The sequence below is a fragment of the Rhipicephalus sanguineus genome, chromosome 5 (genome assembly GCF_013339695.2).
Source record: "Rhipicephalus sanguineus isolate Rsan-2018 chromosome 5, BIME_Rsan_1.4, whole genome shotgun sequence".
NCBI lineage: Eukaryota > Metazoa > Arthropoda > Arachnida > Ixodida > Ixodidae > Rhipicephalus > Rhipicephalus sanguineus.
The window spans coordinates 95,171,482-95,194,164 of record NC_051180.1 but is presented as its reverse complement, the minus strand read 5'-3'; the positions used below and the strand labels follow the sequence as shown (position 1 = coordinate 95,194,164).

The 22,683-nt window shown below is 46.1% G+C and overlaps 1 protein-coding gene across 1 annotated transcript in view; it reads right to left on the bottom strand.

The window, feature by feature from the left end:
• The window catches only part of LOC119394007 (CTD small phosphatase-like protein 2), a 45,777-nt gene that overhangs the window by 9,160 nt on the left and 13,934 nt on the right, over positions 1-22,683 (bottom strand). Inside the window, exons 2-12 of the mRNA XM_037661217.2 lie at positions 20,727-20,918; positions 18,429-18,500; positions 15,443-15,602; positions 13,075-13,152; positions 8,948-9,037; positions 8,639-8,792; positions 7,793-7,904; positions 4,311-4,397; positions 4,076-4,218; positions 2,727-2,853; positions 180-275 (exon numbers count right to left, since the gene is read on the bottom strand). Of these exons, the coding sequence (XP_037517145.1) occupies positions 180-275; positions 2,727-2,853; positions 4,076-4,218; positions 4,311-4,397; positions 7,793-7,904; positions 8,639-8,792; positions 8,948-9,037; positions 13,075-13,152; positions 15,443-15,602; positions 18,429-18,500; positions 20,727-20,900 (1,293 nt within the window). The 5' untranslated portion in view covers positions 20,901-20,918. The remainder of the gene's footprint in view (positions 1-179; positions 276-2,726; positions 2,854-4,075; positions 4,219-4,310; positions 4,398-7,792; positions 7,905-8,638; positions 8,793-8,947; positions 9,038-13,074; positions 13,153-15,442; positions 15,603-18,428; positions 18,501-20,726; positions 20,919-22,683) is intronic.

The following is a 22,683-nucleotide window of genomic DNA, read 5'->3' as shown; positions in this document are numbered from 1 at the left end:
TTAAAGGAAAACCTTCCCTTCGTAACCGATTATCGCAGCATCTGCGCTAATCGTATGAATATGCACTTCCATGATAACACTAATCGTATGAATATGCACTTCCATGATAACACTAATCGTATGAATATGCACTTCCATGATAACAGCTGGCATGACAACATAGTCGAGGCTCTGCTTACCATTGACACCAAACTCTCGAGAAATGGCAGAAGCTTCAGAAGTTCCCTGTCATTCCTGTCCATGAACCATGACTCAATGGGGATGCCATTCTCCAGCTGCAGCACACAGCAAACACGATGCAGTAAGAGCTTTTGTTCACCAACAGTTTCTGTCTGCATCTGAAATCTGTTCTATACGCTTGCGCAAAGCACATGAAACTGTAGTCTAGCAAACAAGGGTGGAAGTTTGAGCGAGTTGGCAATAGTAGGTAGTTCATGGCAGTGTTTTGTGCAAAGCACCAATGCTTCCCCCCCCCCCACTTCAGCGCACAATAAGAAACACCCACTTGTGTACGAAGAAAAACACTGCCATGCAGTTTAGTGCACCACTGTACAAAAATTTGTGAATGACTTCTATCTCCATGGTTCAGGTAGCAATGAAGATTACTTTCTGGAACGAAAAATTCCAATGGATGCTTGGTGCTGGCAAAGAGCTCACTAAAGAACCTCAACTCCTTTTCCCTTTTTTCTGAAGGCAGATGAAAGCACACTGTTTTGCACTTTGTCCAACACCGACAAAGCTTGATATTAGTGCAAATCATTCTAACATGTATCGGACTGAGAACAGAGGAGAGACGACAAAAAAAAAAAAAAAAAAAGTGAAGCTACGCACTACTGGTGAGAAGATTGAGGAAACAGCGGAACTGGTGGCATTCCCCTCCTCCTCACCCTCAATTCCCTTTCCCTCCCCTTGCTACACTATACTACATAAGGCTATGGTATGCCCTTTTTCTCTCTTTCCTGTTTATTTCTATCTCTCTTTTTCTCATTCTCTCGCCCATAGCACAGCACTCATATGGTTTCCATAAATGCTTATTCTGCTTAGAATAACAGAGAGCTGAGCTAGTTGGTAAGTATTCATTCTAAAGAGACAGGGCGTGCAAACACGGACACAAGAAAGAAGTCAGGACACCACAAACGCCGACTAACAACTGAAGAGACGCACAACGGCTGAAAAGAAAGAAGGCACGAAAACTTATCTGCGCATGCCCACGCAAGAGGCGAACCTATCAATCCGGCACGCGTGGCGATCTACGTGGAAGATAACTGTTAAGGCATTTGATTTCATCTTTATGCAAGTTAATCGACGATTGGCTCACGCATGCGCTACCACTATTCTCGATATGCCATGCTTCAATCATCAGGCGCGTTTCTTCATTTCTATGGCGGTACAACACTGCGCATTCATCAAATTTTGGCGTGCTCTTACAATCTCGACAATGTAAAGATAGATTAGAAGGTGAGCCTCCTGTTAGCGATCTCTTATGTTCCAACAATCTCTGGTTAATGCATTGGCCCGTTTGTCCTACGTAGAAGCGGCCGCAGCTGAAAGGGACCTTATACACCACACTCGTACGGCAATCAGTGAAATTGTTGGTGTGTTTTGCGAAACAAATATCGGTCCGCTTCTTGTCTTTTACTCGCTCATTCTTCCTCTGCACAGCGGCACAAATCTTACCTAGCTTATTGGCAGCCGTGAAAACAACATTAACGCCGTATCTACTTCCTACTTATTATTCTGCTAGCGTGCCTGAATAGCCGAGTGGTTACGGCGCTCGCCTTCAGACTGTGGGTACCCGGGTTCAATTCCCACCTCGCCAAGAAACTTTATATTGTTGTCTTGTCCTCCTCATCTCCCCCTCCTTTGCTTCCTCCAACGTGTTGCTAGGCAACGCAAGTTTTTGCGAACGTGCAGCTTCAAGCTTAAACAGCTTCTGAGCATAACACAAAGCCTCATCACGTGCACATAATATTAGTTTAGGGCAGGTGGAGTCACACCGTGTCACAGTACGTAAGGAGGCTGCATTGAGCATGTTTTTCTGCAAAGCTTGTGAATATAGAGCAAGAAACATGTTTATAAATGTCACTAGTACTCGAACACATTGAAACACAGCCAACCACGACGCGGACCAAGAGAAAAAGAGGGACAAACCACAGCACAGGCCCTCTTTTCTCTTGGTTGCGTCGTGGTTGCGCTGTATTTCAATATGTTCAAGAACTGTCACCAACTGGCCCAGCTTTCAATCCGCCTTTTTCATGATGCCCCTGCGCATGTGCGCATCCCTAGTGGAAAAGTCGCGAAACATCTCGTGAAAAATCTCGGAGGCTTTGCTTCTGGCAATACACCGGTTCTCCCGGCCCCTACCAAACCCCTACCAAAACGGCAGAGGGCAGCACAGGAAAATGAAAGAGGCGGATTCTTCTACAGTATATCACTAGTACTATTTAATAATAACCGGTCTTTGACAGGACCAGGCTACTACGCCTTCAATCTAGCAGCTGTAAGCCTGTGCATCACAGCTTGCCATAAACACACGAATATGCTAAAAGACATCCAAACAGACTTGAATAAACAACAGCTAAAGCACAACAAGCTTGAAGCTCGAAAACGAGATACACACATACACAAAGATACATTTCCCTGCTTTAACAGAAACTTGGAAAAGACACCTTGCTTCTTTTTTCCACGCAACACTGCAATCCGTTTAGCATGTGCACCCGATTTACCTGGTAGCCGAATGCCTGCGGTGAGTTGTCGATGATGATAGTCTTAGCGAGGTCTCGGCCCAGAATGGTCAGATCCTTGATGTAATTTCCACTGACACACACACAGTGTTCCCTGAACAGCCGGAACCTGAACAGGCGGCGATAGCGCATTATCAGAAACAGACCACCCTACTAAATGAAGGACGGCTTTTAGCCCTTTCACTACCTCAAGAAAAGAAGAAAAACATGCCAAAATTACCTTAAAATTTTTTTCACTCAGTTTGTAGAGCTTTTTTTTTTATTGTGAATACAACAGTACCATTCTTTCAATTCAACGGAGTTCCTTTATTTCACTAATCGCGTAAAAAGAGAACTCGAAGGTGGCTTCACCGCATGGCAATATAATGTAAAATGGCAATAGAATGAAAGCCGAGACACAAATGGCCCAACATGGACTAGTGTGGCTATCTAGCGTCAAGAAACACAAATATGATGAGCATAGTGTTCATTGATTTCGTGCAGGACCAACTTTTGATGACGAGTATAGTCATGATTGGTCATTTTGTAACAAAATCTCATGACGACTACAATGGAAGCGAAAGGGTTAAGCTGAACAATGAAATGAAAAGCAGTGTATGGGGACAGCAGATTGTTAACACACACACACTGCACAAAGGCAGTGGAAATGTCTGGAGTTTGAATGCAACCCTCTCCCCTCATTGCTTTATGGGCACTGCTACACACACCTACAAATGTGGGAAACAACTCGCAACAATATGAGGAACGTAAGTGAGTCAATTGCAGGACTACCGTGGCAAATGTAAAACTGGTGTAATTTAGGTGCAAGTAATCCTTGCAGCTAAGTAGCATTTGTTTATGCTAATTAGTGACTTGTTGCAAGCTTTGTTAATGCAATAAAACTTTGGTTTGGGCTAACAGTAGGATTGGGCGTGTTGATTTGGGCAAGTTGGTTTATTCAAGTATGACTGGGCAGCACAGAAAAACACTGACCAAGAAGAAACAAGTAGACAGGACATGTGCTTGCCCAGTCTTTATTTGTTAATGCCGTGTTTATTACAGGTGAAATGAACTCGCGAGGCATCATAGTAGTAGCTTCTTGCAATGGACATAAGTAGGCAGGTGATGTGCATGACTAATCTAGGATGCATTTTCGCTCATCCCTTTAGCCCGCCCAGATCGGTGACCGTCACATTTCCAACAAAAGCCGAGGGCACAAAGCCTAGCTTACGAGCTGAAATAATGCTCCTGCGTTCAAAAGACTGGGAACGTATGCCACGGCAAGGTCAATATCTCAATTATTATTACTTGATGTGAAAACGTATATATACAAAGGAAAAAAATTAACTTGCCTGATGAGCTTCCGTTGAGGATCCAGGAGATTCAGAAGCTTGTCCGCGTAGACCTTCTTGGAAGCCGTGAAGAGGATGACTTCGAATATTTTGGACACCCGCTCCAAGAACTCTCGGAAGAAAGGGCGCGTTCGAACATAAACCTGTAGGGAAGATTACGCATCATTGTTCACAAGAGGCGTGTCTTTGGAACAGTGCACAGCATTAAAGAAAGAGGAGAAAAGCATGCCCCTACCTTGTATTCTACATCTTGAAAGGTGACAGGAAAGGTGAATGTTGCATCTTCCAGTTCCACCAGACTGCAATGCACCAAGGTTTCGTCCTGTCGAAAGGAAGAATGGGGGGAAAAAAAGGTTAAACATCACCGACACAGTTGTTTCCATCAACATGAAAATTTTTAGCATGTGTAAACTTGGTTGATTCTTCCAATACACCTATTTTCATCACAGGCATTGAAAGGGACAAAGGAAACTTCGCATATACACGTCTGTGTCCCCACTGCTCCTTTTTTTAATCGGCCGTGCCTCATTTTTGCACATATATTATTCTTTTTTTTTTCCATTTTTGAACTTTTGCTGATTAATGCAGGTTCCATCCGCAGTTTATAATGAGAGATAATTTTTGACAATGTCCTGCCACATTTACTAGGCTGACTTGCTTTTGCTTACCTCCAACTTCAACCTCTGTAGCCTAATGTCAAGATGACCCTAACCTACCATAAAAACCGGAATATAGGTCGACCCCCCAAACTTTGAATCTCCAAAACCCTTACCTTGATAAATACGCGACACAACCAGCTGCACTGTGGTGACATTTCTTTTTATTTGGACACTGATATGTAGTTAAACGCCAGAAGGCCACAAAGTGCTGTCACTCAGACTCGTCCGAACTTGAGTCGGACGACGCCTGCTTGTCACTAGTGATGTCCCAGAGTGCATCGTCCTCCGTTCCATCCAATGCGTTGCTGATGTAGCATTTGCGAAAAGACTTGCGCACCATCTCTTCCGGGAGAGATGCTGACGACACCCAGCCACAAACGGTCGCGATAGATGGACGTCATAGGCAGCCAGCGGGGGTCTTGCGATTGTCGCCCAGCATCCACTCATTGTAGAGCTCGCGCACGCGATCTTTAAAGGGTTTGTTGAGCACTACGTCCAGTGGCTGGAGGATTGATGTTAGTCCCCCAGGGATCACGACAAGATCCGTCTTGCCATCGGACAGGGCTCCCTTTACATCGGCCGTGAGGTGGCCTCGAAATGAGTCGAGGACCAACATGCTCGGTCGCTGAAAAAGCGCACTGGGTTGCCGATTCCACACGAGCCGGATCCATTCGAGCATGAGGGACTCATTCATGAACCCTTTTCCGTTCGCTCTCACAATCACATCCCGAGGAAAGTCTTCTTTCGGTAGCCCTTTTCTCTTGAAAATGATATAAGGGGGCAGCTTCTTTCCATCGGCTGTGCACGCGAGCATCACTGTAAATCGCGAATGCTCGTTGCCCGTTGTCAAGAGCTTCACTTGCTTTGATCCTTTAGAGGTCACAGTCGTGTTCGAGGGCATATCAAACCAGATCGGAGTTTCGTTAGCGTTGCCCATGTGTCCCATCATGTAGCAACGCTGTCGACGAAGCGCTGATACTCGACCAGCTTGTGATCGAAATCTTCGGGCAGTTTTTGGCACACGGAAGTACGCCGCCGCAGCGCAAAGCCCTTCTGCTTCATAAATCGGCGCACCCACGATGGCGAGCCCTTGAATTGCGCCCTCAGTGAGCCCAGAGTCATGCGCTATCTCGAGAGCTTTCACGCGGATGCACTCCGCTGTCGCGGGTAGCGACCTTGCACGCAGCTCCCGGACGAACTCGGCAAGTAGCGTTTCCAGTTCGGGGTGCACTGCAGTCCATCCACGAAACGAAGTTTTTCTTTGGTTGCTGCAGGATGTGATGCGCTGCTATTGGCTCCTCCAGTATCGTACGCTTTTCTCCGATGCACCAAATTCCCGTTGAGCCGCCAGGTTGCCATTGGCTTCGGCATACTCGATAACTTTTTTCTTAAAGCCTATCGTAAACTGCCGTCGGCTACCACTCATTTCTGAAGGAAAGAGAAAAATAAAAACAGCGGATAACCGAAGGAGCCACACTTGACAGAAGAAAAAGCAAAATGGCGTTGCCCAACGGTGCCGCCAGCCCACCGCTGCTGATGCTCACGATGGCAATGGAGGCTTCTGACTTCAGCTGCCTATTGTTGCGAGACTTCCACATTTTTTTCTGCCAATGACCGGTATATAAGACGAGGGTCGACTTTTCATCGCATTTTTTTGAAAAAAAAATTCGACCTATATTCCGGTTTTTACGGTATATCTGCACGGTCACGGTTTGGTAAACTGGTAAGCGGCCAAACTGCCGTTCACTGTGTGTCACTCGGCAAACATTAATTTTTATTAATGGGACGCTAAAGTGAGATTACTATTTAATTTAGACATATAAAAGAGAAACACTAGTACTTGTTGGGGTACATGCACAATATGATCAGATGCACCGTACTTGTTGCGTAACTGACGACTACCATAAAATTCCCAGCTAGCACCCCCTTCAACTTCACAGCTAATTTAAAGTTTCCGCGCTGTTCTGGGAAAGTGCCCTTGCCCACTCCGCACCCTGATCATGCACCGCATCAAGGCAACACTAGCCTGCTTGAATCCAATCGAATCCTGCTAAGCAGCTCGATCTCTAAGCGCCTGCACCTGACATTTGTCATTTGATTGTTTGTCGATTGTCATTTGAATTTGGTTTTCTTTTTTTCCCACATAATGATCACACCCTGAACTTGGCCCATGACACCAATGACGATTTTCAGGCCCCGTGAGCAAAAGCATGGCCTTCGAGATCTGTACTTGCTATTTGAAGATGGTACCTATGACATACATAGCAAAAGTGAGGCCTTTGAGATCTCTATCTGCTCTGTTGCTCAGAGCCGTAGCGTTGATGTGGGCCCATCATTGAAGGTGCTTCCATGCCATGCTTCCAGCCGTCTGATCGTGTTGCCTTTCTGTTTCTTGTGTTTGTGAGTTGTCGTAATGCCCCGGGCGTGACACGAACAAGAGCCAGAAGACTCCTGGGCAAGTCTATGCGCACTCTGCTTTTTTCTGGTGGAAAACTTTGCCACCACCATCTTGAATATTGGTGCTGTTATGGGAAAGCGTGCCCCCTCCACATTGCAGACAAGTTCGGCTTGCTCAAGGGGGAAGCGCTTGCTCGGGATTTTATGGTACGTCCAAGGACTTTCAGTCATGAGCAATGCTTTGCACTAGACAACTTGACAACAATAAGAACCCACTTAACCCTTTTGGGTCTATTGTCGACCCCTACCCGACAACGCACCACGGCCACAGCGGTGCGTGGTTGGGCATTGCTGGACAAGTTCTTTCGTGGTTGATTCACGCGCGCGTTTTCTCACTACATTGTGCGCCATCTGTAAAAAGAGTAAGTACGCTTCTTTTAACTGAGCTTTTAAGCTTTTACTATCGGATCAGAAGAGACGGAAGGTGGGAAAGGGTTTCGGACCGCAAAGGGTTAAAATGAATGCTGGCAATAAGTACAACAATATGATGTGGCATTGCAGACTCAAGCGTCAATACCCGCTGGAGCGTGCACACGATACCGGTACAACTATGCTCCCATGAACACACGTATACCGCGATAGCAAGAGGAACCCTTCTCACCAGATCCAGCACAAGCGAAAACTCTGGGCTACTCCGTGTCCTCAGTGGCAACGCAGGGCAGCGGGCACGCATTTCAGGTGTCAGTGGTGGCAGGTGCTTGATGAAGTAATAGCTAGGGGGGAAAAAATAATAAAAAAAGAATTATAGTTGTAGTTTGTCCTGCATTTTCTGCATTTTGGTGGCATACAGGGTTACGCTCTAAATTCAAGCGGTTGAAGTAATGATGCCGCCTGGTGATGCAGAGCTCAACCAGATGAACGCAGCTCTTACTGCCGCAACAAAGCAGACACAACGTCGTGGCTTGCGTGAATTTTTGGAAGTGGCATGAACATGTCTTCAAATCTTTTGTTTTTTTTTCTTGTAAGAACACCACTTTAACACAAAAAGCATGTTTGTAATGGTTGTTAACTGATGCACCTTCAATGCCCAAAGATGTTAGAGAAGGGAGTGCTGATAGACAACGAGATACACGATTGTTAATGACTGCCAGCATCCAGCACATACAGTATGTAATTCTGACTAGCAAATATTAATACTGCTTTTTTTTCCAATGCACTCCTGATAAGATTCAGTATGAGTTCATTCAAGGAAATACAACAATATCTGTCAATTAACTGTGTTTCCAAATAAAACTCATATTTAAGAGACTCGATTCAACGAGGCTTTCACTTGCTCAAACTTTCTTGGCTTCTGAGTGTACAGAGTAACACAGTCAAAAAGAGCCGATGAGAACTCACTAATAATGCATACTAACTGTCAAAATGCTTTCCATGTCTTAACAACTAGGCCGCTGCTGCAAATCTCAAGCCACAGAAAACAAAAGGAAAAGAAAGGGGGAACACGTACGGGTCAAAGGTGTCCCAGTCCTCGGCTACCTTGGCCTCTTCGGCTGTGGCACACTCGGCACTGTAGACTCCGGGTGCTTGCTCCACATACGGGCACTCGACACTTACGTCGGACTTGAGGTCGACCAGCTGATCTAAGTCGCATGACTGCAGCTCTGGAAAATCAACAGACCGATTTGTGTTTTTGTTTGAAGTGGAGAAGGCAACACTAAATGCACCAACCGCCACACAAAACATATTTTCAGTGTATCTCGCGCTTTGCTGTTGCTCGGCATTGGTTGTGTGCAGTCAGCACACGAGAAGGACTTACCATCTACGGGCAGTGGCTCCTCGTCGTCGGAATTTGGGCAAGGGTCGACTGCGAGACTTTGGAAGCCCAGCTTCGTGTCTGTGGTTGCCTCTGTAAAGCCAAAAAGCAGCAAAAATTGCCGGAATAAAAGAAAATGGTTTGGCCCCGTGTGCTCGGTCGACTGTACAATGAGTTTATTGCGCCTAGCTGCCTGAATTGTACCTCTTACTACTACTGGCCTACCTGGACTTCAATGAAAGTCGCTATGAGGGCGTACCTAGTTTCTTAGGGAAAGAAAACTGAACAACGCGTTGTGACAGTTCAGCGACTGCGTTGATCTGTTGCTTTTAGACTGTGCTAATGTCATGACTTCGTAGTGTCATTACAGACTCTACTCTCCTCTTTCTTTCAGACCCCCTTTCCCCTTCCCGAATACAGGGTAGCCAGCCGGAGATTTCCCCTGGTTCAACCCCCTGCCTTTCCTTCACCGTTCTCTCTCTCTCTATATATATATAAACTAGAGCTGTGCGAATAGCAAAATTTTGGGTGCCAAGCGAATTTGAATATTGAAGTGTGAGTGCGAATCGAATCAAATATATTTTTCGAATATTTCTAGAATATTTTTCGAATACTTCGAAGCGAAATTGCAGAAAAAAAAGTTAGAGACGATTGCTAAACATATTCGTATGAGATAGCAATATGAAAGTGTTTCTTTTCACAAGGTTGATGAAGCACTGGTGGTGTGGTGTTTCATAGTTGTCTTATCAAGAATGAGGCAATGTAGAGGCCGAATTTTATTTATGTACATGATTTGGTGCAACCAAAGTGTTGCCGACAACACTTTACACGTGATAGACAAAGATGCCATTTCCTCAGCCTCTCCTCATTTTTCAACTTCTGTGGAAGCCCAATTGATGTGGCGGACAAGGGTCTGCTCCCTTCAAGTCCGGAGTTCCAAATCTGCCTCGTAGACGTCGATATAAGAACATCTGAAATTTTGGATGCTAAAAAGCTTCGGCTTCCAATTTTTCGGACTTCCTGCCCAAATTTCAGATCCAAAAAATTGGGGGACCCTTAAGCCTCGCCTTTAAGAGTTGAACGCGATAGCGAAATCCGGCCCCTAGTGCGCACTTCAACCACTAAGTGCATACTTATTAATGTGTATTGTTACACTCACACACGCACGCACGCGCGCGGATTTTACAGGCTTTCGATCTAAAGCAAGAGTCGCATGGCCTCCAAGATATACGCCGCGCGCCGGCCCTCTCGGATGCCATGAAAAGTCGAGACATATTTCTCACAATGCCTCACAGATGGCAGCACATTATCTAGCGTTTGCTGCGTTGGCTTGATATGTTTTCCTCTAGATGGACATAGTTGTCCATTTTTAGAGCTGTTTGAAAGTTCGTGTGTGTATTTAGCGGCGATGGCTGCACTATCCCGGCGTTTTTCGACGTAGTTTGATGGCCTCGCGAATGCGCCTACCGTATGGGCTCGTTTTCGTCGTGACACCTGCCGAACAAAATGCGTTAAGGAGACTCCTTCTACTACATGGCATTTATGTAGTGTTTTTGTCCGAAGCAGCTGCAAGCAACATCGTGGCTTTGTGGTAAGACACCTGCTTGCCACGCGAACGGCCTGGGTTCGATCCTCATTGGGACCGAAGATTTTATCGTTTATTTTATTTGCTACTTTCTCGATTTTTCGCTCACAACCAACGGTGCCGACGCCGACAGCGGAATTTCTGCGACACGAGCTCTCTAACGCTACCGCGTTAAAACAGCATTAATTGAGCCCCCACCTCTGCCACATCTTTCATCTCCATGTTGGAACCAGCGTTTTCTTGAGTCAATACATTTGCGACCGTAGTGGAGCTTAGAAAGCAGCTTTGCCGCAATACGTGGGAGTGATAAGGTGAAGCATATTGAAAATCTAGGGACCACTTCCAATTGGACGTTGACTGTATTAGCAAAGTTTGACCGTAACGGAGCTTGAAAGGCAGCTTTGCCGCAATAGGTAGGTGTGATGAGGTGAAACATATTGAAAATCTAGGGACAACTTCCAATCGGACGTTGACTATGTCTTGGCAAAGTTCAATCGTAACGGAGCTTGAAAGACAGCTTTGTTGCAATACGAGAGTGTAATGAGGTGAAGCATATTGAAAATCTGAAGGGGTCACTTTCAATCGGACGTTGACTGTATTTGTTTTTGGGAAGTTCGAATAGTAAAATTCCAGTGCGAATCGAATAGAATAGCAGACCCAAATTTCGAATATTCGCACACCCCTAATATAAACCATTTCAAAACAGTATCATTCACCGTAATAAATTTGTTTTTCACCGTTACTTGGCATGTTCCACAATTTCCTGCAAACAGTGCTGGTAAGGAAGCACTCGGCCTCAGTTATTCGGAGTGATAGTCACGTCTGTCAGTGACATAAAACATGCAATCACAGTATTCCGAACAGGAAAGAAATTAAGGGGAAGACGGACGCTTGGAGTGGTGTGAAGCAGCAATGAAGGTTGCTGAAGCTGTTCTGACAAAGGGACAAAGACAAGTCCGCTTGTGTATAGACGGTTTCGCTGTTTGTAAACAAACTGGCATGCGCCGAACGGTCTGCCCAAGGAGACTTCCGGTGCGCCACTTCCGGTAGTACTTTTTCAACGGTCCCAGCTGTGTTTGAGTTGTTGCTCTATTATTTCTGGCGCATTCCTTCAGATGCGCGGGAGGTGCAAGCAGAAACTGCAGTGGCGAAGAGAACAGTTGCCTGATACGCTGGATAGGGAAGTTGTGCAATTCAGCTTTTCGACTGGAGCTAGCAACCTCTCTCTGTCACAGCCGCGGACATATTTATGTAGTTTGGCTTAGGCACACAAAATCACGATAAAATTATTATCGCGTGTGTCACACCAGGCACTTTTGATAGAGATCGGCGCCAATCGGAGCCGATCGTGATCCAGTGTTCGGCAGGCCCGTAGCCAAAAATACTTTTCGGGGGGGGGGGGGGAGGGGGCACATGCTGAAGACCTTGACTATTTGAGAAAAACGCCCATATTCATTATTCATTTTCGGTAAAACACCCCTCCATCAAAACTTCGGAGGGCCCGGGCCCCAAGGGCACCCCCTCTGGCTAGGGGCCTGGTTCGGTGTGACTGAGACAATATAAAACGTACTCATTATGTGATGACATCAGGTGAGGCTGAGTCATGCGAACTACTATGGTTTACTCACGAGTGCGATATTCATGTATCAAGCTCTCAAGTTAACCCGCCTACATCTACAGTCCACGCTCCAGCCAAAGTATAAATTAGCTAGAGTGCGACGGCGGCAGCACGACAGTCGATGAGTCATTTGCTCGCACCGATGCGAATCCACTCGCATGCGTCGCTCTCATAAAAAGCAAATGCAACGGCGTCGTGGGCACCACGACGTACACTGCGCGGCGATTCATGTTGAGCACGGCTGCTTTGGTGTCCCGAGTGTTGTTTCGAACAGTATACAAGGTCGCAGTATACATCACTGATGAGGCTCCAACAACAACAAACGCCTTTACAATGGATTTTCGGTGTTAGCCAGCTTTCACACTTTGCTATCCACTTCAGGCATCAGGGCAGCTATGTGTCGTGGGTGGAAGACGACGGCGTCCGACGTGTTCCTTGTAATAGGGCACCTTAGACTAACGTCTGAGCATCGTCTGAGTATGCGTTGAACTTTATTTGCCTTTGATGAAGTGGGCAGAACAAATCTACGCGCTCTTTTGTGGGAATCCAGTTATTGTCGCCTGATCGCTGCAATTCAGGTGCTATTCCTGCCTTCATCTGTCGGGAAACAGAACGCTTCGACTTGCGATAGCAAATTAGGTGCGGATCGCAGACTGCATCCTGGCACTACACATCAGTGCCCGAGTTGCGAGCGCTTCATCGGAAAAATTCTATCCGCAGAAAATACCGAAACACAAGCAGCCGCGGCCAGCAACGCAGGCTAAAACCACGCTAAAACAAGGTAAACAGGAAGTTTTCTAGGGAGAGTTTCCGGTGAACGCACAATGTAGCCAGAGAACGGTAAGCGCTGGCGAAACTGTCTATATGTTGTCTCCAGTAACACTCCCTGTTCACAGACTTCTGAACACCCCAGTACTCGTAACGTACCATTAAAAAGTTGGTAGACGGGTGAAAAGAGTGCATCCTCAGGACCCGCCGGCTCTGTCACTTCACTGGGGGTGTCATCTGGTGAGATGCAGACAATGAAACGTATGTCGGAATATTTTTCACATAACTCAATTCATTGCACGATCAACCGCCAACATGCACGCATTAGTTCTCAGTCAACCTAATAATAATAATGTCCACCTAGTAATAATGTCGCTGTGAAACTGCTTATTTAGTCGCCTTGTGAATCGGTAAGAGTTATTTTTTTAATATGTCACCAGCAAGGCTCAAAGTCTCCCTTCATTGGAGGGGGGGCCCTCAGAGGGCGGCGACCTATATACATACATACACACATGCATACAGCCCCTCCTTAAGAAATGGAAGGGGGGCCCAGGCCCCCCGAGCCCCCCCCTGACTTTAAAGGGACACTAAAGAGAAACAATGAATTGGTTTAGATTGATAAAGTGTGCTCGGAGAACTCTTGTGCAGTTTATTTCACCACCATAGGTTTATTATTAGAGGAGACAACCAAGTTCGAAGTATCATTTTTAAATTTCGCGCCGAACTTTGTAATTCGTGACGTAAAAGGTTTCAAAGAGCATTTAAAGGGACACTAAAGGCAAATAACAATTTATGTCAGAGTGAAAGGTCAATGTGTGAGAACGTCTAAAACGTCAATAGTATCAACAGCAGTGCTCTAGTAATCGAAAAATTAAGGTAAATGTAGGACACGATGAGCGCCATGAGTGGGACATTTTGGAAATGATCCCGATGACGTCTGAGAGTCCCGAGTACAATTAACCACTACTAATCAAACTAGCTGCAATGAAAAAAGAACATTTCTTGCATCACAAGACGTAATAAAACGCTGCTTGTCCGTTTCTGTTTGATTCATGGAAAAAATAACCTCTTGGCGCTATCATGAGGAACGGCGCGAGTGGTTCAAAAGTTCCGTTTTCGCCGAGATGCGCGTCTCAGTGGTAGTTTCGGTATTGCGTACGCCTGCTTGTGCTTGGCTCTCGCTATTTTCGCCCTGTCGATACTCTACTTCTGCTGCTGCTGGCCAAGCTGAGCTCCGGTATACAGTGAACTATACAGTTGCGGAGTGGCCCGTGGCTGTGTCTTGGCAAGGTTGATGGCCGCTGTTGCGCAAGAAACCGTAGCTTCGGCGGCCGGGCGGTAAAGGCGGGCAACGTTGGGCACGGCAACTGCTACGTCAGAAGGTCCGTTCAGGCGGGTGATTTGAAGTGCGCCAACGCCGTGCAGATCACTAAAATGTGATTTTCTTTCAAAATAAGCATTTCCTTGGCACGAAACAAGCACTACGAGGTTTCTGCAACGCTATTGCAACAATCAACGTCGACTTAATATTTGCCTTTAGTGTCCCTTTAACGTATTTTAGCGGCACTGGCTCGACGAAATTTCCACAAATTCGTTATGTCAAGTCTCTGGCCCCCTCAGAGGACAATGTACTTCGATTTAACCGATTAGGAACTACGTAGGCGCAAGCAGGCGCCGTCAAAAATATGTGACGTCAAGGCAAATGGTGCGGGAATTCCAAGGTGGTGTCGCCACCTGTATTTTCGTTTTGCGCGTTTTCTCGCTTATTAAGAGTCTTTTCGCAGCAAGCGTGGTGTTTTTGGTATCCTGGACGACTACTTTACTAATGCGAGAAAAATCGTTTTGCTCTTTAGTGTCCCTATAAGCTCTGGTCACCAGTGACTTGAAATCACAACTAGCAAAACCTACTCAATCCAATGCCCAAGACTGCAGCCCGTATGACGGGGAAAACTAGTGAACACATTCTCTACTTTATGCCTAACACATCTAACAATGTTAAGAGAGTGGATGATAGATAGTGCTGCACCTCTACAAATCATTCACAGTATGTGCAACTCCCATTAACTGGAACAAATTTTTCTGGTCCCTCGAGGTTCCGTTTTACTGTAATGATAAAAGGACATCACGGAGGGAGTTGATAAAGCTAGATTAGTAAACAGGTTCTAGAATACTAAGCACAGTCTATCCTATGGGAGAAGAAGATGAGAACGTCACGAAAGGGCCCGTTAAATAACGTCAGCAAAATAACTTTGTTATCACTAGGCCCACTTGACAAAGTGATCTCGCACTGTCTTAAAAAAAAAAAAAAAAAAGAACAGCACTTGAGAAATAAGGCATCGTGCCAAAGCTGGTCCATAAGCGAGCTGTATCACCCTTGAATCTTTACTCTTGACGACTGGTGGCATCGCTGCACACCTTCACGTTCAAAACAAATGAAACAAACCCTAGCTTTTGCTCTCCCATATAAATTAATTGCTCTGAGAAGCAACAGGAAAAATACAGTGAAAAAAAGACCACACGTACGCACCTGTGGCAAAAATGCGTGCCTTTTTGCAACACTGCCGGCCCGGCTTCTGCCGAGCTTGCTGTATGCACCGGCCGCTGGTGATGAGGCTGGTGTCATTGTCACAGCCACCAAAGCTGCCGGAGTCTCTCGGCCGTTTCAACAGTCTCTTTTCTTCATTAGTCTGCAAAAACACAAAGCAGCAATAGTCAATGTCACTATCCGGTTTTTCTGGTATAACAGAGCACGTGTCTTCTTCATGTACAGCCAGCCAATTCATTGCCATCTCCATGAAGGAAGAGGAGACAGTTGCACTAATATGTCACACTGTCATCTGCTAGGCAGTTCGACTATGTCTTGTTGCTTTATCAATGCATCAGCAGTGACACGCTGATGCACTGATATTATTGCAGAGCCGGGCCACTGCGCACAGTCGCAGGGTAACCTGAAAGTTAGATTTGGCGCATTTTGCGATAGACATGAAAGCTCATTGAAAGTTTTGACTGTAAACTGTAAGGTGCAGCCTGAAGCATCAACACCTAAGTAGTGACACTGATGCTAGCTGAGCACCAATCAAAATGATTGGCTGCCATTACATATTACAGTAACTTTAGTACAAGTATCCAAATACCTCCAGAGATGTCGAAATGCCCAGTCAGGTGCTTTCAATTTTCATTATTCTTGCAGACAACTTTCCGTGGCAAAGCACAAGAGATAGAGGAACAAAAAATAAATAAATAAAGCACACACGCGAGGACACTGGTGGATGCAGCCACAAGTTGATTCTTGATTTGTTTCGCATAGCAAAGAATTCAATTTCAAGTTCGTGAGGGATAGATGCGACCATTTAAGTAGATTGCTGGACACGCTTCATTGACTAGGTGTTCTGCTGAGCTATGAAAGTAATCAGCTTTAGTTCTTTACACAGGTCAATAGAGATATAGAAATAAAACTATGCAACATAAATGTTTGAGCTAGTTGGTGGGTTACCCTTAAAGGGACACTAAAGGCAAATACAGTAGAACCCCGCTGTTACGTTCCTCACTGCTGCGTTTTCCCGGCTGTTACGTCGTTTTCCGCCGGTCCCGGCATAGCTCCCATAGGATACAATGTATTGGGAACCCCGCTGTTACGTCGTAACTGTTGGACCGTTCCCGTATGATATGTCGCGAAGTGCGCTCGGAGCCGACCGAGTGACTACCAAAGAGAGCCGCCATGGTGCATTTTCACGCAGCTTGGCCTCGTTTGACCGTAATATTAGCCGCATGAGAGGCGCAAGCAACAGAATCTTTCAATTGATGCAAACAAAAGCATGGCCTTCGAGATTCACATTGCAAAGATGGCGTCTATGACGTAACTGCTCGCAAAAGCAAGGCCTTCGAGATTGGCATTTACTATTGACAAAAGCATAGCCTTTGAGATTTGTATTGCACAAACATGGCGTGTATGACGTAATTGCTTGCAAAAGCAAGGCCTTCGAGATTGGCATTCACTTCTGCCATCGCGTTGGCGTAGACTCATCATCATCGTTATTTGTCGGAGTGCGGGAGGAGTTCGAGCTGGTTGGAGCTCGCACGGTCGTGCGTGCGGTTCGCGGTCGGACTCGCCGCGCCGGTCGTGATTGCGTGTGCTTAGTTCTTTCATGCCTACAGCTGTTGGTGTTAAAAAAATCACATACGTTGATTACATTTCTGTGGATGAGGCCGTCCTAAGCTCCGCGTTTCTATCCATCGACTAGATTGCGGCTGAGCGCGCCAATTTTCGTGCTGCTCGTAAGAATTGAAATAAAATTCTGTACCACTAAATATTTTGCCATTTTTCCTGTTTTTCGGCTCTTACGTTTCCCGTCTCTTACGTTTATTTCCTACGGTCCCTTCAAAAACGTATCAGCGGGGTTCTACTGTAACACTTTATGTCAGAGTGAAAGGTCAATGTGTGAGAATGTCTAAAACATCAATATTATCAACACCAGTTCTCTACTAATCCAGAAATTAAGGTAAATGTAGGACACAGCGTGCTTCACGAGTGGAACATTTTGGCAATAATCCCAATGACATCAAACTAGTTGCGACAAAAAAAGAACTTTCCGGGCATCACAAGACGTAATAAAATGCTGCTTGTTCATTTCTGTTTGATTCAAGGAAAAAAAGAACCTCGTGGCATTACGATGGGGAACGGTGCGAGTGGTTCAAAAGTTCCGTTTTCGCCGAGCTGCGCGTCTCAGTGGTAGTTTCGGTACCGCGTACGTACTGCAGCGTGTGCTTGGCTGTCGCTATTTTCGTACTGCTGATACTCTACTGCTGCTGCTGGCCAAGCTAAGCTCCGTTACAGTGAACTATACAGTTTCAGAGTGGCCCGTGGCTGCGTCTTGGCAAGGGTGATGGCCGCTGCTGCGCAAGAAATCATATATAGCGTCGGCGGCCAGGCAGTAAAGGCGGGTGACGTTGGGCACAGCAACTGCTACGTCAGAAGGCCCATTCAGGCGGGTGATTTGAAGTGCACCAACGCCGTGCGGACCATTAAAACGTAATTTTCTTTCAAAATAACCATTTTCTTGACACAAAACAAGCACTATGAGGTTTCTTGAACGCTATTTCAACAACCTACATTGACTTAATTTTTGCCTTTAGTGTCCATTTAACTGTGCTCACAGTGCAAGGCTGCTACACGTGTATGAAAGACGAGTTGAAGAAATGGACAGAGCCGTACTTGTCTGTCTCTTCTTTCGTCCATGTATAGCCTTGCAGAGTGAGCATAGTTAAGGAGATATGGAATGTAAGAATACTCACAACCCTCGAAGTTTGTGTCCCGTTTCTCTCTTTCTTTCTCCCTCCACCTTTGCAACGTAGCCGACCTAAACTACCTCGGTGTAGCCTCGGGCCCTTGCCTCTCTTTACATCCTCCTTTGCTTTTGACAACTACAAAAAAGTTACCCGCTAATGCAGTAAACATATGTTTGTACTTCATCTTTGTAGTATATTTCAGTGTGCAATAAGCAGCATGCTCTCACCATCGAGTTTTTCTTTCTCAGTGGACTGGCAAACCGTGGCTTATCCACCTTCCTCATGGCCATGTATGAACCCTGCAGAAGAAACAAGAAAAATTAAAAAGCTTCAAGGATTAGATCACACCAACCATCACCTGTGCGTGTGGATGCGTGGGGAGGGGGGGCAGTTGCAGGGTAGGAACTCTGTGCGAGACACCATGTAGATTGTCCCATTCAGCGTGCATTGGTTGATAAAGCCCAAGAGCCGCTGATTACAAATGGCGCCAGTCCGTCAGCTCTCGAACTCATCAGCACACATGCTGAAATGAACACTCCCCTTGTTGCCCTCTTAGAGGAAATTCTTAAAAGCGTTCTATGCATTCTATTGATGCATGTTAGTGAATGCATGTGTCCATGCCGTACTCCACAGACTATGCAGCCCAATACGAAAGATGACATCTTATAGTACGGCTCTGTGCTTTATCATGTCAAGGTACCTGATAGTGACAGAATCAACTTCCAAGTCTTTCTTTGCATGTTCACTGCAGTGCATCCAAAAATGATACTGTATGACAAGAGTCAATAAAAAAACAATGATCGATAGTTTCTGGGTTCTCACAAAATCTGCAATTTAGTATGTCCCGAGGAACAAAGAATTCCTAAGCCCTCTGGCACGTCTTCAGAGGCAAAGTAGACTTGTGCATTAAAGAAGAAAGCCTTCGTTCTCGGAAAAACACACATATCTTTAAAGGGCCCCTAAACCACCCAGAGGTCGAAATTTAGTTGTGGTTTGACAGTTGTGCACGAGTCTACACTGAACATGTAGCCGTGAGAATTTTTCGAAACTGTGCCATAATAGCGGAGTTACACGCGTTTGATGATCGACACGCTGCGATCGCTCGTTTCACTCTTTCCTTTGCTACCCTCCACTTGTCCTGCTGGCCTTCTCTCCCAAAGCAGCTTTGCCCTCCTCACCGAGTGCCCCTCCCAATCTCACGTGACATACCGTCATCGCTGATGCGCTCTTCGAAACAGCAGCCACTTCAGGTTGCTGCGACTCCGTGAACTCCATGCTTCTTGGCTAACCGCTGTTGTTGCCATGCCGGCCCATGCTCCTACGAATTGTGCCGGTATGGACCCTGTGTTGCACGCACGCCTTCAAAGGATCGCCAACATGATGGACCCGTACGGCGACACGTGTCGCGTCTTTTCGTTTGTTCATTCGGCGCTCTTGCACCAAGCACTGATGCGTGAAAGCCATCGCAAAATACTGTCGGATTCAGCTCATCAGACCGCTAGGCGTGACTGTGCTGGTACGCTAGCAATTTGGCAGTTGTGTTACGGGACGCAGTTGCCGATTCGCAAGCGCGCATACGAGGGCAACACGATGAAGAACAGCAAGGAGTGCGTGCGGGCAGCTGTTGCAGACTAAGTGGAAGTTGTAGGTTCTTGTTCCACCAATTGCAGCATCGCCTGCATACCGCATCACAGATTCAAAACGCTGACATCACACACGTCACTAGGCAAACCGGAAGGGCCCCGAGAGGAGAAGAAATTGTTTCTTGCAGTTCGTGGTGCGCCCGCGGCTTGTAGCGTTGCCACGTGTTTCATCGTTGATTGTGACGGCATTCTGCACACGATGCGCGTGTTTACTTGAAACGTTTAAAAAAAAATATCGGAGGTGGCTTAGGGGCCCCTTAAACAAGATTTAACGTGTAAGAGCAAGAATACACAGGAATACTGAACCGCTGCAAACAACAAAAGACATCTTTTAGGAAACAGTACGCAACTCAAATATGTAAGACAAATAAATGCTCTAGTGACACTTTTGACTTGTTTTTTTTGTCTTTGGTTTGCATTTGAAACTACCTGATTATTGACTTTTCAATTGTTAGTGCAAGTACATTATTTTTGCTTCCCTGTAATAAAGGAAAACTAAAGGATATGGCATAATAGTTATCATACTGTGTCTCTGTGCTAGAGGTCATCAGCTCGAATTCTGTCTTGTTTCATGGTCCCTTTCTATTAATTTTTTTTACTTATTGTCTTTATAAATAAAGGTACATTTATTTTTATTTAGTTTGTTTTTTCATTCACATTAGGAGATGAAATTAGCGCATGCAGACAACTTGATCATGCATGATTTTCCTGCACTTTACACTCGCGAGGCTTTTGATGCATGGCCATTAAAAGCGTATTCGAGAATATTTTTAATCGACCACCTGGCCATGGTGATTTGTTGCATAAGTAATGTCTACTGATAATTTCATCATAGACAACGTTTCAAATGTTATCCGTGACAAAATTACGCTTTGAGCTCACATTGTTTCCTCTGTTTTCCGACGATCCTCGCATGCCTGGTGTTGCACGGCACCTTGCCAGTGTTGCCAGATTAGCTCGATGTGCCTTGCGGGCCTCATGCGTAGTGACTGCTGCTGCTGCCGGCTCAGCCCACTGGCGCCCCTCACCAGCTGTGCGCCGGCTGCCTACTGGCATGCTGACCACATGGCTGCCCTGCAGAGCAAAATGAAAGCCACATACAGACATCACTCAATCAATCAGTCACTCAGTTTGTTCCTGTATCTGTGTGCATGATGTATTGAAAGAAAGGCAGTGAAGATCAACTCTTCAAAAGAGGTGTGTCCACAGACTAAAAAAAGGTTCACGAGAAAATAAACCAATTTCGTACATGGCACTAATGTATGAGTCACTTGGGAAATTTGTATAGTTTTAGCGTTGTCAATAGACAACACCAGCACCAAAACTAAACGAATTTCTAAGGTTACCGTGAGTACACGCACATTACATCAGTGCAATGTTGACTGGTTTACCTTTCTATAAATTTTTTATCCTGTGAATGCACCTGGTGCTACTTTATGACAACGACCCAGTCTGCCAGGTATTTCAGTAATGAATGTCACAGTGCAGTTTGTTCAAAGCTTATGAACAAAAGTATGCACAGAAAAACTGAACAGCACAAAATCATTAGGGGCAGAAGAAGAAACTGTCAAAATGGAAGCTTTTGGCACTGTGTTTTGGTCTCGCAGTGCTAAGATGCGTCAACCCATCTCTTCAGCACTCCTACTAAGAGATGCACATGCAGCATGCCATAGCTGTACATTAAAACCACGGACCTGGTAGTATAGAAGAAACAAGAATGCACAAAGCATGCAAACCCAGAGTACCAAAATTCGGTCTTTTGACTTGATCCAATGATGACCACTGTGGTGCATGTAGCACGTTTGTGGTGAATAACGTTAGTCTGTGGGCAATCATGTGGAGTGTGTCTGCCTCCAGGAATTGCTATAACAATGATGATATTGGCGTTTGACAGTAATCCTTTTAGTCATGCTTCCAGGACAAGAGGTCCTGCCTGAAGCAGGAACATTTGTTACACAACTTGCCCTATGACAATGTGTATAAGTGCTTTCGGTCACACTAGGGAAGAGGATGGGCCTTGCCTGCAGTGTCTAGATCGTGTGATGGCACACAATCCACAACGCTCAGTACTGCTGCAACACTTGGCACCACTATAATAATTACTGGGGTTTTACGTGCCAAAACCACAACATGATTATGAGGCATGCTGTAGTGGGGAACTTTGGATTAAATTCGACCACCTGGGGTTCTTTAAAGTGCACCTAAATCTAAGCACACGGGTATTCTCTGCATCTTGCCCCCATTGAAATGCAGCCGTTGCGGCCAGGAATCAAACCCATGCCCACACAGCTGTTCTTTCCATTTCGCCTCCGTCGAGATGCAGCCGTCGTGGCCAGGAATCAAACCCATGCCTTCGAGCTTAGTAACGCGACACCCTACGTGCTAGGCCACCACAGCAGGTTCTTGGCACCACTGTCGCTGTGAACGCAGCGACAGTGGTGCTTCTGGCATTGCTGACCAGGACTTTCGACATGCAAATGAAAGTGAATTCTTGATAATTTTGTGCCGTCCACGATCTTCCAAAAAGAGACTCGTTCAGCCTGCTAGTCCTGTATGAATGGCCGGCCCAGCTCTTGCGACGAATGCAGAGCCCATCGCGGCTCCGCAGCGCCGAAATCGACAACGACCCTTCGCGTGGTCGATGCACGCGCGCCCACCCACCCATCCGCCAACGTACACGTTTTCGCGCCCATGCTGTTTCTCTCCTCACGCGCGCGCCAAACCCCCCCCCCCCTCCCGTCATCTATCGGAGGAAGGAGACAGCGCGGCGTGTGCGTGCGAGCGTGGGCGGCGATCAATACGCACGACACCGCGATTACGCCGCCCCGGGGCAGCTAGC